Source organism: Telmatherina bonti (genome assembly GCF_933228915.1).
Source record: "Telmatherina bonti genome assembly, chromosome: 9".
Lineage (NCBI taxonomy): Eukaryota > Metazoa > Chordata > Actinopteri > Atheriniformes > Telmatherinidae > Telmatherina > Telmatherina bonti.
In genome coordinates this window covers 33,889,562-33,916,110 of record NC_136627.1, presented here as the reverse complement: position 1 = coordinate 33,916,110, position 26,549 = coordinate 33,889,562, and the positions used below count along the sequence as shown (strand labels likewise).

General features: G+C 42.7%; 1 protein-coding gene across 1 annotated transcript in view; it reads left to right on the top strand.

Annotated features, from left to right (window-relative positions):
- Positions 1 to 22,391, top strand: part of sptbn4b (spectrin, beta, non-erythrocytic 4b) — a gene marked incomplete at both ends in the record, with an annotated part of 63,626 nt that extends 41,235 nt beyond the window's left edge. The window contains 18 exons of the mRNA XM_079245866.1: positions 4,317 to 4,580; positions 6,547 to 6,771; positions 6,948 to 7,037; positions 7,293 to 7,571; positions 7,678 to 7,808; positions 8,062 to 8,266; positions 8,462 to 8,707; positions 8,917 to 9,051; positions 13,985 to 14,229; positions 14,487 to 14,625; positions 14,781 to 14,865; positions 15,819 to 16,015; positions 16,219 to 17,252; positions 17,341 to 17,401; positions 18,003 to 18,259; positions 20,907 to 21,077; positions 21,959 to 22,001; positions 22,098 to 22,391. Coding sequence (XP_079101992.1) covers positions 4,317 to 4,580; positions 6,547 to 6,771; positions 6,948 to 7,037; positions 7,293 to 7,571; positions 7,678 to 7,808; positions 8,062 to 8,266; positions 8,462 to 8,707; positions 8,917 to 9,051; positions 13,985 to 14,229; positions 14,487 to 14,625; positions 14,781 to 14,865; positions 15,819 to 16,015; positions 16,219 to 17,252; positions 17,341 to 17,401; positions 18,003 to 18,259; positions 20,907 to 21,077; positions 21,959 to 22,001; positions 22,098 to 22,391 — 4,101 coding nt within the window. The remainder of the gene's footprint in view (positions 1 to 4,316; positions 4,581 to 6,546; positions 6,772 to 6,947; positions 7,038 to 7,292; positions 7,572 to 7,677; positions 7,809 to 8,061; positions 8,267 to 8,461; positions 8,708 to 8,916; positions 9,052 to 13,984; positions 14,230 to 14,486; positions 14,626 to 14,780; positions 14,866 to 15,818; positions 16,016 to 16,218; positions 17,253 to 17,340; positions 17,402 to 18,002; positions 18,260 to 20,906; positions 21,078 to 21,958; positions 22,002 to 22,097) is intronic.
- Positions 22,392 to 26,549: the final 4,158 nt, after the last annotated feature.

Sequence of the window (26,549 nt, the reverse complement as noted above, 5' to 3'; positions counted from 1 at the left end):
AATGTTTAGAAAGAAAAGAAAGAAAGAAATCCTCCTTTTCTTTTTGTTGTTTTCAAAGATTCGTAAAGTATGAAAATATTATATTAATCTTAAGGATACTTAGTTATTTACATAAAAACTGCCCATTTTTTCCCAGAATATACAGTTTTGTTGTTGTTGTTTGGGCAAAGAAGCAGATTTTTTACACATGGAGTAAATATTGACACAGTAGCTGCTGCGGCCTGATCGTGACAGACCCACTGACCAGTAGAGTGTCAGCAGCGACGCTGAGGAGCAGATGTCCGCTGTGAAATACACACCAGACAGCAGAATGAGGACAACCCATCTGGTACTGTTAGCATCAGCACTCTGTCAGGAGCCGTCTCTCTTTGTCCTTCATGACTCTTCTTCCTCCTTTTCATCGTCACCTTCCACATTTTACCTTTTATTTTGGTTCATACATGCTCTTAGTTTTTATTTGTTGCTTCTGTTACGAACATTAAAGGTCACTCACTGAACTTACATATTTAATGCAAACTTTGCATCCCAACACTAAAATGGGCTAATTATTGTGGATACATGTCTCTGAACGTTTACTTCACTAAATCATCCATCTTAATTATAAAAAAAAAAATCTTTTTATTCAATAATGACACATCTTTCATGTGATCCTCCTTTCTGTTGAATACTTGTGTCTGTTTAAATCCATTAAGCTTTCTCCTTAAAATCTTTCCAAGCTTAGATAACATATGGAAGAAAAAGCTTGATTACTTCTCCAGGGCTCGATAGGCACTTTGAATTTAAAAAGAAAGTGGGACATGGGTTTTCCTGTCTGCTGTGGGATTTCTGCAGATGCTATTTGTATGAGTAGTGGATGATCACGGTCCTCTTTGAAGTGCAGACTGAGTATATGTGTAGGGAGAAGCAGCTAAGAGCTGGTGGGTGAATCCGCCTGGGCCCACGCAGCCCTCCCACTCCCGCAAAGGATTGTGCGCATCAGCACAGCACCAGAATGAAAGCTGACGTGACCCTCTCGCACTGGAAATTACAGCAAGAGTGGGCTGCTCGTAGTTCCACTCTGAGTGTGTGTGCTCACATAATGTCACTGAAGGTCTGTGTGGATATTTATGCTCTAATTTTAGACAAAAAGCAACAATTTATTGTCCTTTTTTCTCTCCGTTTGTGCAGTAATATTTGCGAAAAATTGGGAAAAATAGCTAAACTTTTCTAGTCTAACAAACATTTACATTGTGAAGCTAATTTTTGGAACCAGAGTATTTTTGACCCATATTGGTATTAGAACCAATATCAGTCCCATCCGCTTTCCAGTCATGAGTCAGCGCCTCATGCATGTAGATTTTAAAACCAGACTGATTCAGGTTGGTTGTTGTCCTGTATAAACGATGACTCATTGCTCTTAGATCCTTTGCTTTCCTGGTAAAATGTCCTCATAGTGTCTAAAATTACCCCCTGCCACGCACCAAATGTCGGAAAATCTTTGTCTTTGGCAATAAAACAGACATTCAGTGTACAGTCTGATTTATTTGCTTAAAATCTCTAAAATGTCAAATTCTGTTATACAGTGTAGTCCGTTAAAAAGTAAACGGTTTATACATTGTTATCTATTAGTCCAGTTTCATCCTTCTTCTTAAAAATTACTCTATTTAATGTTTTTGCCATGCAAACAGTGTGGCTCCACAAACGGTGATCTTACTGGTCAATAAATCCTCAACATCCACACTTAAAAATTATGTCCGATTTCTGTAATCTTGAATTTACTTTTCTGTTTAATCTAGCATGAAGTTGGTCCAACCGTAAGTTTTCCTGGATATATCTCAGTCAACAAGGTGAACTGTCAAAGTACAATAATGTCACAAGTACATGAAAAAAAAAAGCCTTCAATAGTCATTAAAAACATATAAGAAAATAACATTACAGCAACATGCATCATCTGGCTTTTCCAGATGATGCAGGAAGGACATAAATATGTTAGCATCTTAGCACGAGCGAGCTTGGCTACTTTTACTCTTTATGATTGAACTCATCAATAGAATGACATTGTTAATTGTTCATATAAGTCATGGAGAAAACAAACTATAAAGTCATGCATTTAAAGTGGTTGAAACACAAACAGCATATACTTGAATAAGTGGGAAGACACACATTGTCTTGGTGAAATGTGTCAGAGTAAAACGTGCTCTTTGAATAGTCGCTAGCATCGGGTAATACAGCGGCTAGCTAGAATGTTATTATCAGCTGCCTGGTATAGGTCAGGGCTACTCAATTATATATTCAGGTGGGCCAGATTTTCAAATGAAAAAGTGATCAGAGCCAGTAAATAAAGTAAGGGATAATAAATAAGTAAAAATAAATAAATAAAAACAGACACATTTACATTTGAAAAATAAGTAGTTTATACATTTTTCTATTTCAAATTCAGTCCCACATGACAAGAGCAAATTCACAAAATAAAATAATGAAAATTCCAGTGAGAGCCTTTTTTTCTAACTTTTAACATAAAAAGGTCATTTTAAACTAAACTTCTCGATGTGGTGCCTCCTCACATCATAATCTATAAACACCGCCACACACTCATTGCATATTAAACACATCGGTTTGGTGCTCGAATGTGACGGCAAAATAAACAAATACTTATCAGCCCAGGCGGGGTTAAATCTGCAGTTTTCGTTGTCAATTTTGCATTTTGGGACAGAGAGCGACATGCTTGCTAGCGCTACTCTTACAACTTCAAAACACAACATGCAGCTGTGAGGTTGCTAGGCAACCAGGTGTTGCATTGATGGTCTGCACAACTGTAGGATCGTAGGCTACTTAATCAGCGAAGGGATGACTCTTGATTAATATCTTTATTCTTTTACATAAGCTGGGCCACATAGAGGCTGGTTCTGGGCCACACGTGAAAATATTTAGAATTGATTGATTTATCGTAATGAGCTGCACGGTGGCACAGTGGTTAGCACTGTGGCCTCACAGCAAGAGGGTCACTGGTTTGATCCTTGGCTGGGGAGGGGTTTGGTCAGTGGCCTTTCTGTGTGGAGTTTGCATGTTCTCCCCGTGCATGCGTGGGTTCTCTCTGGGTTCTCCGGCTTCCTCCCACCATCCAAAGACATGCATGCTAGGTTAATTGGTTACTCTAAATTGCCCCTAGGAATGAGTGTGAGCGTGAGTGGTTGTTCGTCTCTCTGTGTGGCCCTGCGATGGACTGGCGAGCTGTCCAGGGTGTACCCTGCCTGTCGCCCAAAGCCAGCTGTGATAGGCTCCAGCTTCCCCGCAACCCTGAATTGGATTAAGCGGTTCAGAAAATGAATGAATGATTTATCGTATGTTATTAGCATGTAAGTGTGTTGAACAGACTGGTTTTAAGATCTTGTTTTCTAAGACCAGTCTCAGATGTTTGCTGGGAGAATAGAGACGTCTTTTATTCCTGGTTTTAATAGTTTTCATCTCTTTTCTTTGGATTTAATATTTTTCTCGCGCCTCATATACAAACATGCAAGCTAAGCTAAATCAATATGAAATACCACAACAAGACAAAAGAAGGACTTCACTGTTGGGGATGGGGGGGAGAAGAGAGGGGGAGAATGGTGGCTCATGTGTGTTTGTTGAAATGGGTGGGGAGCATAGAGAGGGAGGAGGGGAGTGGGAGGTAATTTATGGGGCTGTTTGAGTTGGTATGGTTTATTCTCTTCCATCACACACTCACACACACATTGTAATACAATTCCACATCTGCACATCTTTACACCAAAATGACATCCAGGGAATTTTTGTTGATGAGGTGAAACTGAAATTTCTCTGGTTTATGCTTCCTTTATGACTCGACCTCAGCTGGTCATGGCAGAGTAAACCCCCAACCCCCAAAACCCCCCAAACATATGACTTTCTCTAAAATCCTAATTAGGATTGATTTAAGCTAAATTTACATTCATGATCTGAAACATAAGAAAATATTTTTGTCTAAAATGACAATTTTATGTTTGTGTGTGTTGCTGTGATTCCTTTTCTGCACATTAAGTTAAATATTTTGGTGTTCATTCATTTTTTTTATATGTAAACAAACCCAAAATGTTTCACTGATGCGGTTTCTTATATGTGACGGTTACTACTGGTACTCATTGTTACTGTGGGAAGTGATCACAGTATGAGGATTTTATTTATTTTTCATTATTTTTTTTAGTATTTTACCAAATGTTCTTTATGCTGAAACTGAACCAGAGGTTAGGAAAGTGACGTTTAGCGACTTTTTATGTTACAAATTGAACTCTTCTCTGATTGTACACAGTTGACATGTTACTTCTCTTGTCTTGTCCATCCAGGAGGGCCAGCAGCTCATACAGGAGAAGCCAGAGCTCAGCCCGGTGGTCCGGAAGAAGCTGGAGGAGATCCGGGAGTGCTGGCAGGATCTTGAGAGTACCACTCAGGCCAGAGCCCGCCAGCTTTTTGAAGCCAACAAGGCAGACCTACTGGTGCAGAGTTATGAAAGCCTTGACCAGAGACTGGGCCAGCTGGAGGGTCAGCTGGTCTACGTGGACCCGGGACAGGACCTCACCACTGTTAACAAGCAGCTCAAAAAACTGCAGGTGTGTAGAGTTTGAAACTTCCTGCAGCCTTTTGACCCAGAAACTCTGCTTAAAGATGCTGCTTCTCTGACATCAGAAACGTTGTGAGCTGTGATGTCTTATGTAAGGATCGGATTTCCCTCTCATGTCGATGGCCTCACAGTATGATTGCTTAAGTCATATTTGGGCTAATATCTGCATGCTTGTGCTCTCATAATATGGATGACTGATTGTGCATCGTTACCAAAAAAGCCCTGAAATATCACTTAAGCAGTTATGCTATGATTTAATATTTAGTTCAGACTTTTTTTTTTTTTACTAAAATAAACATAAATATTTAATTGTAAGTGTACTGGAAAGAATTTTTGAGCATTTTAAACATAAAACCTACAATTTGATATTAAAGTATGACTCTGAGGTTTGTCTCACATTGATCAACTGTTTGCATTATTATCACCTCTCTGCCATGGCTGTGTGCCTAAAGCTTTCTGTTCAGCTTTTCATCTCATCTCACTTCAACCAGGCTCTTCTTTCTTCACACAAACATTCATTTTTAAGTTGTGTTGACAGTTTGTGTTGCAGTCGTCAGCTTTCACGCCAACCCAGCCAGCTGGTTTCCAGGCCTCACTTGGTATGATAAATGCTTAAGTTAATTCAACTGGAAATAGACTGAACAAGTATGGCCTGACTGGAACGGTTGCAGGAGTAAATCTCTTCATGGAGCGTGGCTTAAGTTTCCAATGCTACACCTGAATAAACTACATGTTTTCTGGAACAATCTCCTTTGCACAAGCCTACCTAAAATAGATATTTTATCAGAATATACAGCAGCATCTGACTGATAAGCTGTGGTGAGACCAAAAGGGCTGTGCATAAGAAAAGTTGCACGCCTCCATGAACTGAACCAAAGCTGGAAAGAAGAGTGAACTAAAATTCCTCCACAACCTTTGGAAAATACTGATTTCATCACACAGAGAATTAATATTTCAGTTCATTGTTGCTAAAGATGCTTCAACAAGCTGCTGAATCATGTGGTGCTCAGTTACTCAAAAAGCATTTCTGCTATTTGACCTCGCTACTGTTTGCTAACACACCATGATGCGTACATTATTACAAACAACAGCCATATGTGTTACAATGGTACAGATAATATATTTTCCAGTACAGATGCTTTAGCTTTAAAGTATTTTTGTAGTTTTGGCGCAGTTTGGTGTTTTTCCATGTGATGCTGGGATGAAACTCTTTTCCTCACACAGTGATGGTTTGGAAGACTCAGATTTAAGCTGAGTTGGCACACAGCTTTATCCTTTCATTACTTCATCCTTTCACCAGACATCTTTCGCTCTCCTCTCCCACAGCATGCTGCTTACTGCTTCCTTTAACAGGCCGCCATTAGCACTGCTTTACCACATCATCCTAACTCCAAACGCCACTAACCAGCATCCATCTTGGCTTTCAGGGATACAGTAACCTTTACTACACTTCATGTTTGTCAGACAGATATTATTTTGCAGTTTTTGGTTGTTTTCTGTTTCTTTTTTTTCTTTTTTTTTTGCTTCCATGTCCATCTTTTGGTTAAAAAATACTAAACTTTAAATTTAAAAGATTTATTGAATATATTCTAAAAAAAAAAAAAAAAACTATTCCTTAATCAATAATGCTTTATTGATGTATACATAATATTCTTATTGTAAGTTTTAAAAATGTGTTGTTTTTTAGTTATTTTCAGCTTTTAAAAGAAAAGGGGGGTGGGGGTGAACCAAATGGTGAATAATTTATCAAAATATTCTTAAACAAAAATAAATCTCAGTAATAGATCTCAGTAATAAATCTTTCATGATGCCGTTTTCCTAAATCCTGTCCCTGAACAAATTTCTTTGCCTTCACCCTGTTTATGCCTTACTACCACTCACCTGCCTCGATCCCTGCCTTTGAGTTTTGATAACTTCCACTTTTTATGCCACTGCCCTGCTCCTCCTCATCTTAGACCATGGAAACCCAGATGGAGGAGTGGTATAAGGAGGTTGGACAACTCCAGGTGCAGGCAGCCTCCATCCCGCAGCAGACACAGGTCAAGGAGACGGTTGCCGAGCGACAGACTGCTGTGGAGGCCAGGATGGTGCGTTTGATCGAGCCGCTGAAAGAAAGACGACGCATTCTTCTGGCGTCTAAGGAAGTTCACCAAGTTGGACGAGACCTGGAGGACGAGATCGTGAGTTGAATGGGTTCTTGCTATGAAATGTTCACTATGTAGAGAACTAACCAGGAAACAGAGGCAGACAGCTGCTGAAGAGGATGCTAAATATCAACTGAGTTAAATATAAAAATGAAGAATGATTCATGAAGCTGAAAATGTTTACTTCCACGTGTCGTCCTGTCGTGTTGTAGCTGTGGGTGCAGGAACGCCTTCCGTTGGCGATGTCTCAGGAGCACGGCTCCACTCTGCAGGCTGTACAACAGCTCATGAAGAAAAACCAGGTAAGCAAATGAGACCAGGTTAAACAAAACAAAACTAAAAGCTGGCTACTGTTAACAGAATAAATCTTTTTTTTTTTTTTATCTTGGAGGCATAAAAAAATGCAAATAATACTTGACAAGCTAAATGTCTAGGTTTTAATCTCTTCACATGTCCTCTCCTTCTATCTCTTCTTCTTGACATGAAACAATAAACATTGTACTGTTTTACATGGCCAGTGACCCGTAACCTGGTCTTTCCTGTTTCTTTGCTTGCAGACGCTTCAGAGGGAGCTGCAGGGCCACAGGAGCAGAATCGAAGATGTCCTGGAGAGGGCAGGGATCATTGCTTCCATACGCAGCCCCGAGGCAGACTGCGTCAGAGCTGGTCATGACCAGCTGGCCCAGCTGTGGGCTCTTCTCTGGACTGAAACAGAGAGGAGGCAACTGGTCCTGGATGCCATGTACCAGGCCCAGCAGTACTACTTCGACACAGCTGAGGTTGAAGCCTGGCTGAGCGAGCAGGAGCTGCACATGATGAATGAGGAGAAGGGAAAGGTCATTTTAGTTTTCGCTAAAGGACATGCTATTATAAGAACTTCTCTGCAATATACGGCAGGTAAAGCGTAACTCCTCCATGGATGTTGTTTCCTCCTGCCACCAGGACGAGCCCAGCACACTGCAGTTACTGAAGAAGCACCTGGTCCTGGAACAAACGATTGAGGACTACGCCGAGACCATCGGCCTGTTGTCGCAGCAGTGCCGACAGCTGCTGGAGATGGGCCATCCAGACTGGTAAGTATGCAAACACACCCGATCTAACAGAGATTCACTTCATTTTCTCCATTATGATCACACTTTTTTTTAAGTCCATCAGCAAAATTATCAGTAAAAATGCTTTTTTGTTATATTAAAATCTGAGTAAGCCATTTTTTAACCTTTATGTCAATAAATGAGTCAACAGCATCACATCAGCTCTACATTTGTCAGAATCAAATACACCCATTTTTTCTTCTTCATCCGCCTTTCTTTATCTTCTCCTCCACAGTGAACACATTAGCAAGCGACAGTCGCAGATAGACCGTCTGTACGTGTCTCTGAAGGACCTGGTGGAGGAGAGAAAGAGCCGCCTGGAGCAGCAGTACTGGCTCTATCAGCTTAACAGGGAGGTGGATGAACTGGAGCAGTGGATCGCTCAGAGGGAAGTGGTCGCCAGCTCACCAGAACTGGGTCAAGACTTTGAGCATGTCACTGTAAGTGTTCTGACTGACAGATGGTAGAAACACCTAAAGGGGATATTTTTGTTCTTTAAGGTCACATATTAATATTACAACACCACTTTAAAATTATTTTAATGTCAAATTATCTCTGTTAGGAAAAAAAGTTAACTAACAAAATGTAAAATGCCTCGGAAACTAGTTCTACATCAACTCCTGCTACTCCTCCAGATCCTGCAGGAGAAGTTTACAGAGTTTGCATCCGAGACAGGAAGTGTGGGACAGGAACGTGTGACAGCCGTCAATCAGATGGTGGATGAACTCATAGACTACGGGCACTCAGAGGCCGCCACCATAGCTGAATGGAAGGATGGGGTGAATGAGGCATGGGCTGACCTGCTGGAGCTCATGGAGACACGAGGCCAGATGCTTGCTGCTTCCCACCAGCTGCACAAGTTCTTCTCCGACTGCAGAGAGGTGAGCTGCAGAGCACAGCTGGTGACACAATAAAATGCAGAATTATGATGGATGAATATAATAAAATAGAAGTTATGATGTTATGTGTGCATGAAAGACTCTCTCTTGTAAATCACTCAGACATTTTATAAAACAATATGTTTGCTTCCTATGTTTTCCCTCTCAGCAGATCCACATAAAACGTCTGTACTGCCTTGCTTTCGTTTCAGGTTTTGGCCCAGATTGAAGACAAACATCGAAGGTTGCCAGAAGTACGGGCTCGGCAAGGCAGCACCGCCAACACCAGCACCCTGCAGAGACTCCTCCACAGCTTCGAACAGGACATACAGCTGCTTGTTACACAGGTAGAGTAATACTCGCATTAAAAATCATCTGTGAAATTACCTGTGTTGCAGCAAACGGTGGCAACTAAACTCAGGTCTGCTGAAGACTAAACTCAGGTCTGCTGTAGGCTAAACTCAGGTCAGCTGAAGACTAAACTCAGGTCAGCTGAAGACTAAACTCAGGTCTGCTGAAGACTAAACTCAGGTCTGCTGAAGGCTAAACTCAGGTCTGCTGTAGGCTAAACTCATGTCTGCTGAAGACTAAACTCAGGTCTGCTGTAGGCTAAACTCAGGTCTGCTGTAGGCTAAACTCAGGTCTGCTGAAGGCTAAACTCAGGTCTGCTGAAGACTAAACTCAGGTCTGCTGAAGACTAAACTCAGGTCTGCTGAAGGCTAAACTCAGGTCTGCTGAAGGCTAAACTCAGGTCTGCTGAAGGCTAAACTCAGGTCTGCTGAAGACTAAACTCATGTCTGCTGAAGACTAAACTCAGGTCTGCTGTAGGCTAAACTCAGGTCTGCTGTAGGCTAAACTCAGGTCTGCTGTAGGCTAAACTCAGGTCTGCTGAAGGCTAAACTCAGGTCTGCTGAAGACTAAACTCAGGTCTGCTGAAGACTAAACTCAGGTCTGCTGAAGGCTAAACTCAGGTCTGCTGAAGGCTAAACTCAGGTCTGCTGAAGACTAAACTCAGGTCTGCTGAAGACTAAACTCAGGTCTGCTGTAGGCTAAACTCAGGTCAGCTGAAGACTAAACTCAGGTCTGCTGAAGGATAAACTCAGGTCTGCTGAAGGATAAACTCAGGTCTGCTGAAGGCTAAACTCAGGTCTGCTGAAGGCTAAACTCAGGTCAGCTGAAGATTAAACTCAGGTCTGCTGAAGACTAAACTCAGGTCTGCTGAAGACTAAACTCAGGTCTGGTGAAGACTAAACTCAGGTCTGCTGAAGACTAAACTCAGGTCTGCTGAAGACTAAACTCAGGTCTGCTGAAGACTAAACTCAGGTCTGGTGAAGACTAAACTCAGGTCTGCTGAAGACTAAACTCAGGTCTGCTGAAGACTAAACTCAGGTCTGCTGAAGACTAAACTCAGGTCTGCTGAAGGCTAAACTCAGGTCAGCTGAAGACTAAACTCAGGTCAGCTGAAGGCTAAACTCAGGTCTGCTGAAGACTAAACTCAGGTCTGCTGAAGGCTAAACTCAGGTCTGCTGAAGGATAAACTCAGGTCTGCTGAAGGATAAACTCAGGTCTGCTGAAGACTAAACTCAGGTCTGCTGAAGGCTAAACTCAGGTCTGCTGAAGGCTAAACTCAGGTCTGCTGAAGGATAAACTCAGGTCTGCTGAAGACTAAACTCAGGTCTGCTGAAGGCTAAACTCAGGTCTGCTGAAGGATAAACTCAGGTCTGCTGAAGACTAAACTCAGGTCAGCTGAAGACTAAACTCAGGTCTGCTGAAGACTAAACTCAGGTCTGCTGAAGGATAAACTCAGGTCTGCTGAAGGCTAAACTCAGGTCAGCTGAAGACTAAACTCAGGTCTGCTGAAGGCTAAACTCAGGTCTGCTGAAGGCTAAACTCAGGTCTGCTGAAGGCTAAACTCAGGTCAGCTGAAGGCTAAACTCAGGTCTGCTGAAGGCTAAACTCAGGTCTGCTGAAAGATAAACTCAGGTCTGCTGAAGGCTAAACTCAGGTCAGCTGAAGACTAAACTCAGGTCTGCTGAAGGCTAAACTCAGGTCTGCTGAAGGCTAAACTCAGGTCTGCTGAAGGCTAAACTCAGGTCTGCTGAAGGATAAACTCAGGTCTGCTGAAGGCTAAACTCAGGTCAGCTGAAGACTAAACTCAGGTCTGCTGAAGGCTAAACTCAGGTCTGCTGAAGGCTAAACTCAGGTCTGCTGAAGGCTAAACTCAGGTCAGCTGAAGGCTAAACTCAGGTCTGCTGAAGGCTAAACTCAGGTCTGCTGAAAGATAAACTCAGGTCTGCTGAAGGATAAACTCAGGTCAGCTGAAGACTAAACTCAGGTCTGCTGAAGGCTAAACTCAGGTCTGCTGAAGGCTAAACTCAGGTCTGCTGAAGGCTAAACTCAGGTCAGCTGAAGGATAAACTCAGGTCTGCTGAAGGCTAAACTCAGGTCTGCTGAAAGATAAACTCAGGTCTGCTGAAGGCTAAACTCAGGTCAGCTGAAGACTAAACTCAGGTCTGCTGAAGGCTAAACTCAGGTCTGCTGAAGGATAAACTCAGGTCTGCTGAAGGCTAAACTCAGGTCAGCTGAAGACTAAACTCAGGTCTGCTGAAGACTAAACTCAGGTCTGCTGAAGGATAAACTCAGGTCTGCTGAAGGCTAAACTCAGGTCAGCTGAAGACTAAACTCAGGTCTGCTGAAGGCTAAACTCAGGTCTGCTGAAGGCTAAACTCAGGTCTGCTGAAGGCTAAACTCAGGTCAGCTGAAGGCTAAACTCAGGTCTGCTGAAGGCTAAACTCAGGTCAGCTGAAGGCTAAACTCAGGTCTGCTGAAGGATAAACTCAGGTCAGCTGAAGACTAAACTCAGGTCTGCTGAAGGCTAAACTCAGGTCAGCTGAAGGCTAAACTCAGGTCTGCTGAAGGATAAACTCAGGTCTGCTGAAGGCTAAACTCAGGTCTGCTGAAAGATAAACTCAGGTCTGCTGAAGGCTAAACTCAGGTCAGCTGAAGACTAAACTCAGGTCTGCTGAAGGCTAAACTCAGGTCTGCTGAAGGCTAAACTCAGGTCTGCTGAAGGCTAAACTCAGGTCTGCTGAAGGCTAAACTCAGGTCAGCTGAAGACTAAACTCAGGTCTGCTGAAGGATAAACTCAGGTCTGCTGAAGGATAAACTCAGGTCTGCTGAAGGCTAAACTCAGGTCTGCTGTAGGATAAACTCAGGTCTGCTGAAGGATAAACTCAGGTCAGCTGAAGACTAAACTCAGGTCTGCTGAAGACTAAACTCAGGTCTGCTGAAGGATAAACTCAGGTCTGCTGAAGGCTAAACTCAGGTCTGCTGATGACTAAACTCAGGTCAGCTGAAGACTAAACTCAGGTCTGCTGTAGGCTAAACTCAGGTCTGCTGAAGGCTAAACTCAGGTCAGCTGAAGACTAAACTCAGGTCTGCTGAAGGCTAAACTCAGGTCTGCTGAAGGCTAAACTCAGGTCTGCTGAAGGCTAAACTCAGGTCAGCTGAAGACTAAACTCAGGTCTGCTGAAGGCTAAACTCAGGTCTGCTGAAGGATAAACTCAGGTCAGCTGAAGACTAAACTCAGGTCAGCTGAAGACTAAACTCAGGTCTGCTGAAGACTAAACTCAGGTCTGCTGAAGGCTAAACTCAGGTCTGCTGAAGACTAAACTCAGGTCAGCTGAAGACTAAACTCAGGTCAGCTGAAGACTAAACTCAGGTCTGCTGAAGACTAAACTCAGGTCTGCTGAAGACTAAACTCAGGTCAGCTGAAGACTAAACTCAGGTCAGCTGAAGACTAAACTCAGGTCTGCTGAAGACTAAACTCAGGTCTGCTGAAGGCTAAACTCAGGTCTGCTGAAGGATAAACTCAGGTCAGCTGAAGACTAAACTCAGGTCTGCTGAAGACTAAACTCAGGTCTGCTGAAGACTAAACTCAGGTCAGCTGAAGACTAAACTCAGGTCAGCTGAAGACTAAACTCAGGTCTGCTGAAGACTAAACTCAGGTCTGCTGAAGGCTAAACTCAGGTCTGCTGAAGGCTAAACTCAGGTCAGCTGAAGACTAAACTCAGGTCTGCTGAAGACTAAACTCAGGTCTGCTGAAGGCTAAACTCAGGTCTGCTGAAGACTAAACTCAGGTCTGCTGAAGGCTAAACTCAGGTCTGCTGAAGGATAAACTCAGGTCAGCTGAAGACTAAACTCAGGTCTGCTGAAGGCTAAACTCAGGTCTGCTGAAGACTAAACTCAGGTCTGCTGAAGACTAAACTCAGGTCTGCTGAAGGCTAAACTCAGGTCTGCTGAAGGCTAAACTCAGGTCAGCTGAAGACTAAACTCAGGTCTGCTGAAGACTAAACTCAGGTCTGCTGAAGACTAAACTCAGGTCTGCTGAAGGCTAAACTCAGGTCAGCTGAAGACTAAACTCAGGTCTGCTGAAGACTAAACTCAGGTCTGCTGAAGACTAAACTCAGGTCTGCTGTAGGCTAAACTCAGGTCTGCTGAAGACTAAACTCAGGTCTGCTGAAGACTAAACTCAGGTCTGCTGAAGACTAAACTCAGGTCAGCTGAAGGCTAAACTCAGGTCTGCTGAAGGCTAAACTCAGGTCTGCTGAAGGGTAAACTCAGGTCTGCTGTAGGCTAAACTCAGGTCTGCTGAAAGATAAACTCAGGTCTGCTGAAGACTAAACTCAGGTCTGCTGAAGGCTAAACTCAGGTCTGCTGAAAGATAAACTCAGGTCTGCTGAAGGATAAACTCAGGTCTGCTGAAGGCTAAACTCAGGTCTGCTGAAGGCTAAACTCAGGTCAGCTGAAGGATAAACTCAGGTCTGCTGAAGGCTAAACTCAGGTCTGCTGAAGACTAAACTCAGGTCTGCTGTAGGATAAACTCAGGTCTGCTGAAGGATAAACTCGGGGTTAACAGCCACATGTGCATCCAGAAAACTCTGAAGCACTTCTGTCAGTAGAGATAGTGTGAAACTAAGTTTATCACTATCATGGCAGAACTGCTGCCTCATATGTTGCTTTATCTAGACTGTGATGCACCTGGAAAACAGAAGAAGTTGTACATTTTTATCGAAAAGTGATGCAAAGCCATAGCTGTTCACTGTGTCGCTGTGGTGGTGGGGCCTGTGTCATTCTGCTCGGAGTAAACACTGCAGCCCGAGCAGCTGTGTTTTGTGCGTCACTGGGAGCACAAACCTTTGGTCTTTTTTTTTTTTTTTAAATATTTAGCTTCTGCTTTGAGTAGCTTTTTCCTGAAAATCTCTTCTTCTGCTGTGCCAGGTGCGTCAGCTGCAGGAAAGCGCGGCCCAGCTGAGGACGGTGTATGCTGGTGAGAAGGCTGAAGCCATCGCGTGTCGGGAACACGAGGTGATGCAGTGCTGGAAAGAGCTGCTGACATCCTGCGAGGAGTGCCGAGTACAGATTACCACGGAGACAGACAAGCTGAGGTTCTTCAGCATGGTCCGAGATCAGATCATGTGGATGGACTCCATCATCTGTCAGATAGGCACAGGAGAAAAACCCAGGTAGTTACTCTGCAAGAATGAACACACAGAATATGTGTCAGTGCGTACAGCTGTTTCAATGTGATATTGACCACTGGGACTGAGGTTTCTCCTGCCAATATGAAGCATAATGAATCTAATTTATTCCTGAGATGAGATTTCAAAACGTTTTTCTTTCATTTAAAGGAGGAAAATCTCCCATATGTTGTTTTATGTTTTGAGGCCAGTGACTTGTCAGTGTTTGTCCATGGAGGACTAACTTTCATTGTCGCCTGCAGGGACGTGTCCTCGGTTGAGGTGTTGATGAACTATCACCAGAGCCTGAAGAGCGAAGTGGAGGCTCGCAGTCGGAGCACACGGGAGTGTATCGAGACGGGAAAAACTCTGCTGGCTGCTAGAAACCCTGCCTTTGAGGAGGTTAGTTGAGGGAATAAAACCAAAACTCTAAACTTACATCCTTGCATTGTAATGGCAACAGCAATTACATAAGATTTTCTTAGTTGAACCTTTTAAAGTGGGAAGAAGGATTTCTGTTCTGTTCTGAGTCTGTGGTTGCTGGTTGTGAATCTTAGATAAAAGTGAAGCTGGACAAGGTGATTGCTAAGCAACATGAGCTTTCTGAGAAGTGGGATAAACACTGGGAAGTCCTACAACAACGTGAGTACGCACATATCCCCAAAGTCTGCCATCTTTCACTAGTAAATATACATGTACACCACTGAGAAAAAGTCTTAAATCACTACTTTTTATGTAAATATTGGGAAATAAGCAGGAAGTGGAGGCAGAGTTCATTAAAATGTGCGAATATAAACAGAAATACAGCAGATACAGCAAAAAGAGTTTCCAGAAATGAGCCTGAAAGTTCATACTGGTCTGAGCAGCTTTATTCTGCTACAGTCTGAACCCTGTTAGACAAGCTCTAGTCTTCTCTGTAAGTGGTCTACAGGAATCCTTCAGGCTTTTTGAAGAACCTTGCAAAGCTCTGGGAAGGATCCATCCCTCCATCAGACATGTTTCCGCTTCTTCTTCCTCTTGTGTCGTGTCTTTGCAACAGGCTGCTCAGAACATAGAGCCTAAAGATGCAGTTTAACATGACTTATTCACTAAGTTGTCTGTTCAGTGTTGACACAACACAAGTTCATCCCTTGGAGTAAAGTGGTTAATCAAACACACAAATGACCAGGTTGAAAGAATTATTGAAAAAGCAGCCAATGTCCTATAAGATGCTGAATATCTTTCAGAAAGCTGAAGAACTATTGCTAATGACAAGAAAGTCTGGTTGCTTATTATGGGGAGAAAAGTGTAGCAATGAAATACATAACTACATCATTAAATAATGAATCAAATGAGTTCTTCATTTATTGAAACTGAAATAAATACATGAATATGTTATCAAATACGTTATAGGTTTAATTAATTTATTACATAAAAACATAAACATCTAAATTTAGTGAAGCCCTGAAAGAAGCCAAAAGAAATGATTAATCAAAAAATCTGCATTGAGCTATACATAAATACAGATATGACCCAAATGGCGGAAGGTTATTGAGAAAAGAGGTAACATGACTCCTACTGAAAGCACCTCGACTCTCTGCTGTCCTGCCTGTTAGTGTTGGAGGTTCATCAGTTTGCTCAGGAGGCGGTGGTGGCAGAGGCATGGTTAACTGCCCAGGAGCCCTTCCTCAGCAGCCAGGAGCTGGGCGGGAGCGTAGACGAGGTGGAGCAACTCATTCGTCGACACGAAGCCTTTCGGAAAGCTGCTGCTACCTGGGAAGAGCGATTCAGCTCGCTGCGACGGCTCACCACGGTAATATATATGCACGGTAATATATATATATATATATATATATATATATATATATATATATATATATATATATACATATATACATATATATATATACATATATACATATATATATATATATATATATATATAGTAAAAGCTGCTGATTTACACAGTGGATGATTGTAAGTGATGCCTGAGATCAAACTTTTTATTTTGTGCAGGTGGAAAAGTTAAGAGCTGAGCAAAGTAAACTACCCCCAACTCCTCTCCTCGGTCGTAAAGTCTTCCTGGATCCCTTAGATGCCGCTAACACTGCAGCTACTCTCCCCCGCCTCCCGATCTCTCCTGTCATAAGACAAACTATCTATGAACAGAATGAAGCCAGCTCTCCTCCCTCTCCATCCCCCGTCACACCGACACCATCTCCATCATCTGTGACTCGGCGGCTGGGCTCAACAGTTGCCAACTACACCCCTGTGATGAACGGCTCCAGTTATCGTCACACCCTGGAGGCGCGGCATGGGGGTGTTGTGGGTGTGGCTGCAGGGCTTGGCCAGCCTGCACCTTCATCAATTGCATCTATTGCCACGGCAGCCATGTTAGTATCAGCCAACCAAATGCGAGAAAGTGCCAGCACAGCGAGAGAACAGGCCACAAAAGCTATGAGTCACCTCCAACCAGTCCAAGCAGTCAGGGAACTGGAGGTGAAATCATCTCCGTATCTACGGCAGCCCAAAATCAAACACTTGGATGATGCTGTGACGCCGTTGCTTGTGGCCAGCCGGCTAGAGAAGGTGAGGGAGAAGGGGAGGGACAGGGACACATTGATGGGGGAGATAGGAACAGAGAGAGCAGAGGTAGCTGTGATGGCTGAGGTGGTGCTCCAGGAGCCGGGCCGGGAGCGTCTTCACAGCGAGCCCACCAGAGGGCCTCGAGGATCCAGGACTGACATGTTGGGCCATGCTGAGCCTCAGGTCCAGACACACACACATCACCGGGACCACAGGATAGAACGGCAGCTGTCCAGTGAGCAGCTGATCCAGGCACGCAGGGATGAGCTGCCTCAGGAGGTGTGGAAGGAACAGGCAGAGAGGCGGGAGAGACGGACATTGGAGAGGCAAACGTCTAGCGAACAGGAGGGCCATGGGGGTCACGAAGGCCGGCGGAGAGAGAGGGACAGACACCGGCTGGAGAGACAAGAGTCCAGTGAGCACGACACTGGGAGGGAGCAATCAGACCGACGCTCTGCAGGAGGGTGAGACTTTTTTTATTTTACACGCATAAGAAATAACTTGAGAATAAAAACTTTGTTTGTCCACTCTTATTCTGATTTTCTTTTACAGAGAAAAAAGAGCCACCATGGCAGATATTGTAGAGCAGCTGCGGGAAAGAGAAGCAGCACAGGTGTGGACATTCAGAGTTTGCAAATATTTTTTTGTTTTCAGATGAATAAAACAAACATAACATTACGACCACTGACAGGTGAGTGAAAACATGGATAATCTTACTGGCATTCATCTGCATCTTTACAAATGCAGACCTTGTGGGATGTCACAGAGTTAATGCTGGTTCCCATTATAAGGTATCAAATCATACTGTGCGTCACAGTTTGTCATGCATGGGAATCTGCAGCCATACACTGATCAGTGTGCACATGCTGAACTGTGTCCACTGCTAAAACTGCCTACAATTTGTATGAAGATCCACATGCAGGTTGTAGGACTTGAAGGGTCTGACAGCACACCAGACCTTCAGCGGTCCAGTATAATCCATGTCTGAACAGATGAGGGCTGTGTTGCTGCTAAACTACTCCATATTAGGCAGGGGTTCGTAGTGTGATGGCTGATAGATGTAGACTGTATATGAACTTGACTGGTGTGTAAGTTAGCCCAGTTAAAGGGTTTAAATAGTTGGAATTAATCCATGACAGCCTGCTGACGAATGCAAAGGAAAACAAAGACCTACCAGTTTTAAAACGGGAACCATCAACCCTTCCCCCTCTTAGGCTCATGGTGAGGTCCCCCGTCTGCCCAATGGGTTACCTGAAAAGTCTTCCCGTCCCGACCGACCTCGAGCTCGAGACAGACCCAAACCACGACGCAGGCCACGTCCCAAAGAACCAGGAGAGACCACGCGCAGGTCCAGATCTGCCCCAGCCCAGAGCAGCCCGGCAGTCCCGCAGCCACCAACACATACGGCACACCACGAGGGCTTCCTTTTCCGCAAGCTGGACATCGAGAGCCTGAAGAAGAGCACTAATAGGTGGGTGTTCAGGGTCATAATGGTTAACTGGAGATGGGAAAGAGAATGGACCCTGGTGTCATGTGTATCAAAATGATAGAATAGAACAAAAAGTGCATGGTTAAAGTTTAATTTGGAGTTACGTTTATGGGAAACTTATTGTTTACTACATGGTTGGAGTTTCCCAGTGCTGTCTGTATCTCATGACATCATTGCCCGTTCCATTTATCAATAAGGAAATGGAAGCAGGGGCATGATTTTAGCATGCTAAACTATGAAGCTAACACACTGAACTGAGACTGTCTGCTGAAGTGATGCATGACAGACACTGATCCCGTTAATACACAATCCTTTACAGTTGCTATCGAAATAAAGTTAAGCAACCATGTTTGGCAACTAGTAATTAGACATATTGATTCATTCTAATCCCTTGTAACTGTCTTTCAAACTTCCTCAGTATATTGCTTATTAGGCAGGACAGCCCTAATCTGGCTGTTCAATACTTTTCTTTTTATCTAAGCAGTTTCTTAATGATGCAAAAACATGAGCAGTTTCCATTTTACAGCAGCACTCAGAATATTTACTTAGAACAACCAGGGATTATTTTACAGTAGTCATTTCTTTATTATTATTATTATTATTATTATTATTATTATTATTATTATTATTATCTGAATGTGGGAACCCCACCGCATGAGAAGTCTTTGTGCATGATTCCTCCTGATCTAACACAGTCCCACAAAATAAACACTGCAGAGGTGGTTGGCTCACTTGCAGACTGGCTGGCTGGCTGATGAATGCAGTGGGTGTGAAAGCTGAGCTGCTGGTCATTTTCTGTCTCACTCACTCACTCACACACACACACACACACACACACACACACACAGACACACACACACAGACACACACACCACTTGACCTCCACAGATGAACACCCCGCTTCCCGCAGAGAGATGTCAGGAACAAAGTCTCTCTTCACTGCCCTCCGGTGGCTGGGCTGACCACGCACAGCTAAAAGCTCATCCAGGTCCAGCAATGGATGAGTCCCACGCACACGCGCCCACTCAAGGCAATGGATGAGTGTGTCATATGTACATGTCCTGTTATGTACATAGCAAGGTAAAGCTTGATCCTGAATGGCTTGAAAGGTGTGAATCTCCAGACTGCTCCTTGTCAGGCTGATGGTGTGATCTCGTACAGTTCGCCGTTTAGGGAAAAACTGAGATTCAACCATCTCTGTTGCATCTTCCTGACAAGACTGAGTAAGCTGTTGTGCACATTAATATTCTGGTCGCACTTGCATCCAAACATTTGGATATAGTGAAAGCTGATTATGTTTACCCATTTTAGTTTGTTTTTGCAGTCTTGTATTTTCAAAAGCTCAGGAATAATTCTGAAGCTTTCTTTCTATGCTGTAAGATACATTATAGAGCATCAAAAAAAGGAAGCTCACACTGACAAATCAGGCTCAAATTTAGACTAATAGTAGATAAAAGAATAAGGAGTTGCTGCTTTGGGGCGGGGTTAGTCTGTGATCGACAAATCAATACCCTGCAGCTCTTAACTAGATCCATCTCTCACTAAGAAGACATAAATGCAACGTTCACAGTGTAGACGCTTTATGACATGCACTGTTCTTCTGCAGAGTTTGTACTAATGTTTTTTTAACCAGAGTATTAAAGTGCACACATGGATCTCCCTGAATTATACCAGCAGTATTGTGCAAATGTTTCAGGCTCTACATAAAAACTGAGGATGCTTCAAAAGTAATTAGCTGAATGTGTTGATTTCTCAGATATATGGGAAAGAAAGAACACAGTTTGTTTCTCTCATAAACAGAAGCACATAGTTTTCTTTGAAGGAAGTTACTGAATAACCTGCTCCGTTTGTTTGACAAATTGCTTCAATGTCTTCTGTCTTTATTCTGCCTCAGACTGACTCCATAATGTTGAGATGAGTTCTGTGGGACACACCATCTACTGCAGAGCTCCTTGTTCTTATCCTGGAAGAAGTTATGTAACTGCAGCTGGCTGTAGAAAATGTGCAGTTACTTGCACATATTTCATGTGATGCTGTAGAATAAATTCAGGGCCTAATGGCTGAAAATGTAAACATATGGGATGTCTGAAAGTTTTGCACACTGCTAAGTGAGATGTTGTGTGCATGCAGTCGCTCACAGAGAGAAAAACTGCATGATTAGACTTAAACGAGTGTTGGTGCTAAAATGGCCTTTAACCAAACTATTCTCCTTCTTTTCTCTCTTCCTCTGTGCTTCCGGCTGCTCTTCTTGTCTCTCCTCCAAGGTAAGTCACACATAAGACGCACACAGAAGCACACAAACCGTACATAGAGCGTAGAGTCCCTTCCCATCCCTCCATCTCCACCTCCTCCGTCTGGTCATCCATGTGTTCGTCCGATCATCTGTGTTTGTTCAGCAGTGTGTTTCCTCCTCCCTTCTTGGGGCTGGTCCATCCCGCCTACCTACCTGTCTGCTCTGGTCAGGTGAGTGAGGTGTTAGCTTAGCAGCAGTGTCTCTGCAGCTTTTCCTGACTCCCCCCAATCTCCCCTCCCCAACCTCCACTTCCCCACCTTCCCCCTGATCCCCACTTTCACCCCCCTCTCTTCCATTTCCACTCTCCGTGCCCCCTCCTGCCTACCCACACCACAGCAGGTCATGGGTCAACCTGTACTGCGTGCTGAACAAAGGGGAGCTGGGTTTCTACAAGGACGCCAAGAACACCACCACGCCCTACAACAACGAACCGCTGCTCAACCTCTCCCACTGCCACTGCGACGTCACCAATGGCTACAAGAAGAAGAAGAATGTCTTCACACTGAAGTGAGAAGCTGGCGTCATGTTCACATTAACTTTTAAATGTTTGGTTTAAGATTTTAGAAATGTTTTGGCATCTTTTTTTCACAGCAATGGAACATAATTTGGTGCCAGTTTTAGTTTGAATTTACTTTATTTGTTCATGACCCCAAACCCAGATCATGTGTAGTTAACGTGTGTGATCTTTAACTCTTGAACTGATATAAACCAGCAACAGTAAGAGCCGTGTGATGTTAAGTCTTGTGGTGTAGCTTGCAATCTGACAGAATTTGCAGGGGTTAATTGTCTGGCTTGCAACATGGCTTCTGGTGTGGTTTTCTAGCTCTGGAAATAATTGCAGACTGGCATTTGGACTACCTTTTGGGTCAGTTGTGCTGACGCTTCTCATGTATGGGTATGTAATCAGTCTGCAGTGCTTTGTGAAGGTGTGAAAAGTCATTATATTTCTCTTTGTCTTCTTTATCTGCTATGTTTGTTTAAATGGAGACATTTTTAGGAGCATGCATAGTCATCAGCTTCGAAGGGACCAGTTGGATCTTTATGGACTGATGGGGACAACCAGATTAATTTCACACCTACTTTTATCATCTTTCGTTAGTGATCTAATTATAAGTGGACATGTGGGTGTAAACGCAACCAGGAAGTATTTAAATCACATTGACATGAGTCAGAGATGCTCTGTTCAGGGTTTAAAAAGCTCTACTGCATTTCACCAAAAGAAGTCAGAATTGTTGGAAGCATCATTCAAAGGATGAGTGCAGTGTTTACTAGTAGAAATGGGAAATAAAGTGTTGAGTCAAATCTGACCAAAAGTTACCCCATGTGCCGTTTGGTCACATTTGGCATCACACTATTAAAAAAGAGAAACTTCTTTTCTACCTTTGCAGAACGAAGGATGGCAGTGAGTTTCTATTTCATGCAAAAGACGAGGTGAGACACTTTTTGTTCCAAATCATAGCTTGAGGTAGTTATTTTCGATGCAACAGCACGTATTAATGACTTTATAACACACGTGACTTTTCTCAGGAGGACCTCAAAGCGTGGGTGACCAGCATCACCACAAGTATTTCAGAGCACGAGGAGATTGCCAAATGGGGTCAACCCCAACCAACTACCTCATCCACTGACGATGGGACGCGGCGAGACGGCAGCAAGGCAGACAACAGGTCAGAACGAGGTGGCGAACGCTCAGACAGAGCTGATCGAATCGAGCGTGCAGATAAGGAGAAGGAAAAAGAGAGGGGAGAACGGTCAGAGAAATCAGACAAGGGTGGAAAATCGGACGCAAAACGCTCTGAAAAATCCAGCAAGAAAAAGTGAGCCAATTGATGGATTGGTTGGAACTGAAGCGCTGGAACTCTGGACGGGAGGCGGGGCTGCAGACAAGTGGTGAACAGCCCCCTCCAACACCATCAACCAAACAGCTGGCTGTGTTTGGATAAGATGCAACGGACTGACCCTGGCTTTCTCACAGGACGGGTTGGGTTTTGGAGCCGGAGACATCATTCTTCCTCTCTCTTATGTGTCTCTGTTACAACACATTGGCGACCCTCCCGCCCCCTCCAGACAACAGCAGAGGGTGGAGTTTAGTGCTGCTGAACTTGAAGCAGCGTTGACGCCAGAGGGACGCGTTTCATGTTAATTCAAAGGCTGTTACTGATTGCTGGTAGCGCGATAAACCGTAGCTCATACTGTTCCATGTTGGGGGGGGTTTTCTATGAGATGAGCTATATCTGTATGTAATTCTTGTCTGTCTGTCCTATCAGCTGTATTTATCTGTCTGTCTGTAAGTCGAGACATCCTGCACTATGTGTTATTACTCATCAGAAATCAAAAGAGAAGGAAAAATGCCAAAATGTTTTACAGAAAATGTACCATTTTTTCTAACTGTTCTCTCCACTTTACCCCATCTGTCTTGAGGTCCTGCCATGAAAAAATGTGGAATTTAACCTTTATTTCCAACATTGCCAAGCAGCACCATCAATGCATTCATTTAAAGTCTGTGGTTGAATCGATCTTGGAAGTTGATGGTTTAATAAGAGGAGAGGAGAAGAGGAGCTTCTGAATTCAATGCAAATGAGGAAATTGTCAAATTTAAAAGTTCAGCATCTAAACTTTATAAGGAACCATGATAAATCTGACATTTAAATGCATTTTATGTTGAAATTCATGCAAACAGAGTGGCTTTCCTTCCTTTCTGTAGGACGTATTTAGTAGATTTCTGCAGGTTGGTGATTTCTATGTGAGACAGATGTTCCGTTCTTGTAGCAGATGTCTGTGACAGCTGTGCTTATGGATCAGTGATAAGAGATAAAAACTCTAGTTCCCAGGGCCTTATTCATTAAATTGTTTGTTTTTCTTTGATTAAGAAACTAAACACGAAGATTTACACTCGATATCACGAACTAAGTACTTGAAATAACATCACCTGCTTATTTTACCATAAAATCAGTTTAGCATTAATCATGTTTGGCTTTGGTCATAAGCACAAAATCAGCATCTGGCATGCTTTTAATGAATGAGGCCTTCGGGGCTGGAAACAGGCCTCCTCTACTCTTTTATTCTCTTGCAACATCAAACTACTGGTTGGATATTCTCTTTGATTTATTCACACAAATCTGTTGCATCTGTGTTTTCTACAGAATCCAGAAAACCTTGTGAATGTGGATACGAGTGTGTGAGTGTGTGCGCTGCTGCTCTCTGCTCCCAGGGTCTCCATAGCTCTCAGGTTATTTATGTTGGTGTGTGCTTATCATGTGCTGCACATATAATGTTTGTCCCCTCAGATGTCACCTCAGTCTTCCAGATGCATTCAGTCCATAACACACAGGTGTCTCATTTTTACCTTTATCTTTTTGAACATCATTATTGTACCCCATAAACATTTTGAATAAATGCTCTTATCTCGACTTTTAAACTGATTCTTACAGAAACCCTAAAACCAAATCCCAACCTTCAGACAGCTCCTTGAGGGTCTGTCCTAAACAAAACAAGATAAACATACAGTTTAACACAAACTAACACAAAACTCATCCGGTTTAAGATGTTGGAGGTTTTAAACATGCTAAATGAGTGGAAAGGGTCATAATTTAATTTAAAAAAAAAAAAAAAAGCCAGAAAGATGAAATATTTGGGTAAAGCTGTAAGTTGTGAGATTGCATGTCTTGCTTGGAGAGGAATCACTTGACTTGAAGCTTGTCTTTGCAGCCCACTGATTCTGCATCTACGCGCCAGCTTATGTTTCATTTCCTGTTTACTCGTCACAAAGCCATAAGCAACATGAAAAAGAACTGTCTGAGTCTCAGCAGGTACATTGTGTTGGGGAATATTGTGAAGCTGTGGTCTAATCTGCTCCTACGACATTAAAAATAGATTTTTATTACATTTCAGGAATGAAAGCTTGCAGCTGCTGTGTGATCATTGCAGTTCTGGTATTTTGGATTTTTTTCCCCCGTTAACATCCAACATAAATGAATTGGTTTGCATAAATGTCTGCTCTCAATATCTCCTTTTTTCACTATTTTGTAAAATAATCAGAAAACAAAATGGTTGGACATGAATTTTTTAATTTTGTAGTAGCTTTGTATTTATTTGCAGTCTCATGTGGCGCATGGGAGGCAGTCCACAAAGTCCCGGAGAGAGTTTTAGGAAGTTCTGGGAAACTGGGCTCCTGTATCCTCTTAGTAAGGGGTTAACCGTTAAAACGTCTACTTCTATTTAACCACAAGGCCCAGCTGCTTCATAGAGCATCAGAATGAATCCTTTTTATGGTTCAATGTGATTTTAAGTAAAACAATCACAGCTCTGTGATGTTTCTGTTCCCTTCGTTGTCCTGCTGACAGGAACAGGGTGAAAATTCACACATCTGTGAATCATAACATACAGAAATTATTTTCAGTTGCAACCCAAAACATGATTTCCATTTTAATTTAAATGTATTATTTATGATATTCAATTTTCACTTTCTGATCTAAATCTATGGAGCCCAAATCTCTCTCAGAATTTCACAAGTAACTCTTCTTGGAAATGGAAAGTTTATTATTGCAATAATACAGTTATCAGCTAACACTGTTGGCTATTAACATTTTAAAATTCTTTCTTTAAATCTCTATCACGGAAAATGTATTTAGAACTTTTTATTGGTTTATTTCCCTTTTTTAAATGCCATTTTATGCATCTGCTTGGGTGCGAATGCCAGATCAATGCAATCGTTTCCATGCATGCTGGACACAAACACAGCCTGAATTCTGAATGAGCTTAAATTTAATATAGAAAGTGACACAGAGCAGAACTCTATGGGTGGATTAGTCAAACAGCATAATAAACAAACACTTTTTCCTCCTGTTTCAATACACAAAAGACAACAGCAGGGTAAACCTAACTGATGGCCGAACTAAACCATTTTACAGTGTTGACATCTGAACCAAGGGAGCCTCCGTTTTCAGATTTGGGTAGAAAAACCTAAAACTTGATCGTTAGGATTAGTGTTCAGGTGCCCTGCCTGTCTGTGTGTGTGTCTGTTGACATCAGCCTCAGCCTGTCAGCCCAGATGAAATGAATAAAAACACCTTTGGGTTTGTCTTTCCTGTCTTTACAGTTTTCTTTCCTCACCGGAAATTAATGTAGAGCTTTGTTGCTGGAAATGTTTCAGATTTGATCAGCATTTCTTCTGCTTTGAAGACGGTTCTTTAAACACATCCAAGGTAATAAAACCTGCGTGGAAACCAGAAAGACAAAGTTTGCTTTTGAAAGACCTACTTCAAATTAAGGCAGAGGGAAACACTGAAGCATTACCATTCAGCCACTGACATAAAGACACTGCAGTTTCCTGGTGTTGACATGTTGCATCTTATACGCCAAAACCACTCAGTAGTATGCAGTAATATTGAGTCTAACTTGTGAGGATTGTATGAGGATGTGTTCAGGGATTTATGTGGTTGATGATGATGTCCATGGTAGCATTGAAACTTTATGCAATATTTTCTTTGCACTCAGGACGCCGGCCTGTTGCAGAGCTGAGGCCAGATGGTCAGTGGTGTTGGAGATCCAGCTGAGGGACGTCAGATCCAAATTAAATGATAAAAAAGCAGCTCGACTTTTCAGGATTAGCTGTCTGATCTGATATTGTTTTAATCTTCATGATATCCATGCTTGGTGCAAAGCCAAGCTGAGATGGGTTGTTTTATAATGCGTTTGTTATTTATTATATCATTTTAACTTTAAAATCCACAACTTCCCAATCAATTTGCTATGTTTCCACTGTTTTACATTATAAAACTAATTTCTTGGATTTACTTTATAAAACAGAACGTCATGTAATTCTAGTTGATTTTACTTATTTCCCTGTTTTATGTCTATAAAGCAAATTATCAGTAATTAGTTCATAAGAATAGTTGATCAAACAGTAACTGAAATCATTACAAAGGATATGCTGCTGTGAGCTTTAGCTGAATCCGCCATAAAGTTTCTCTATATTCT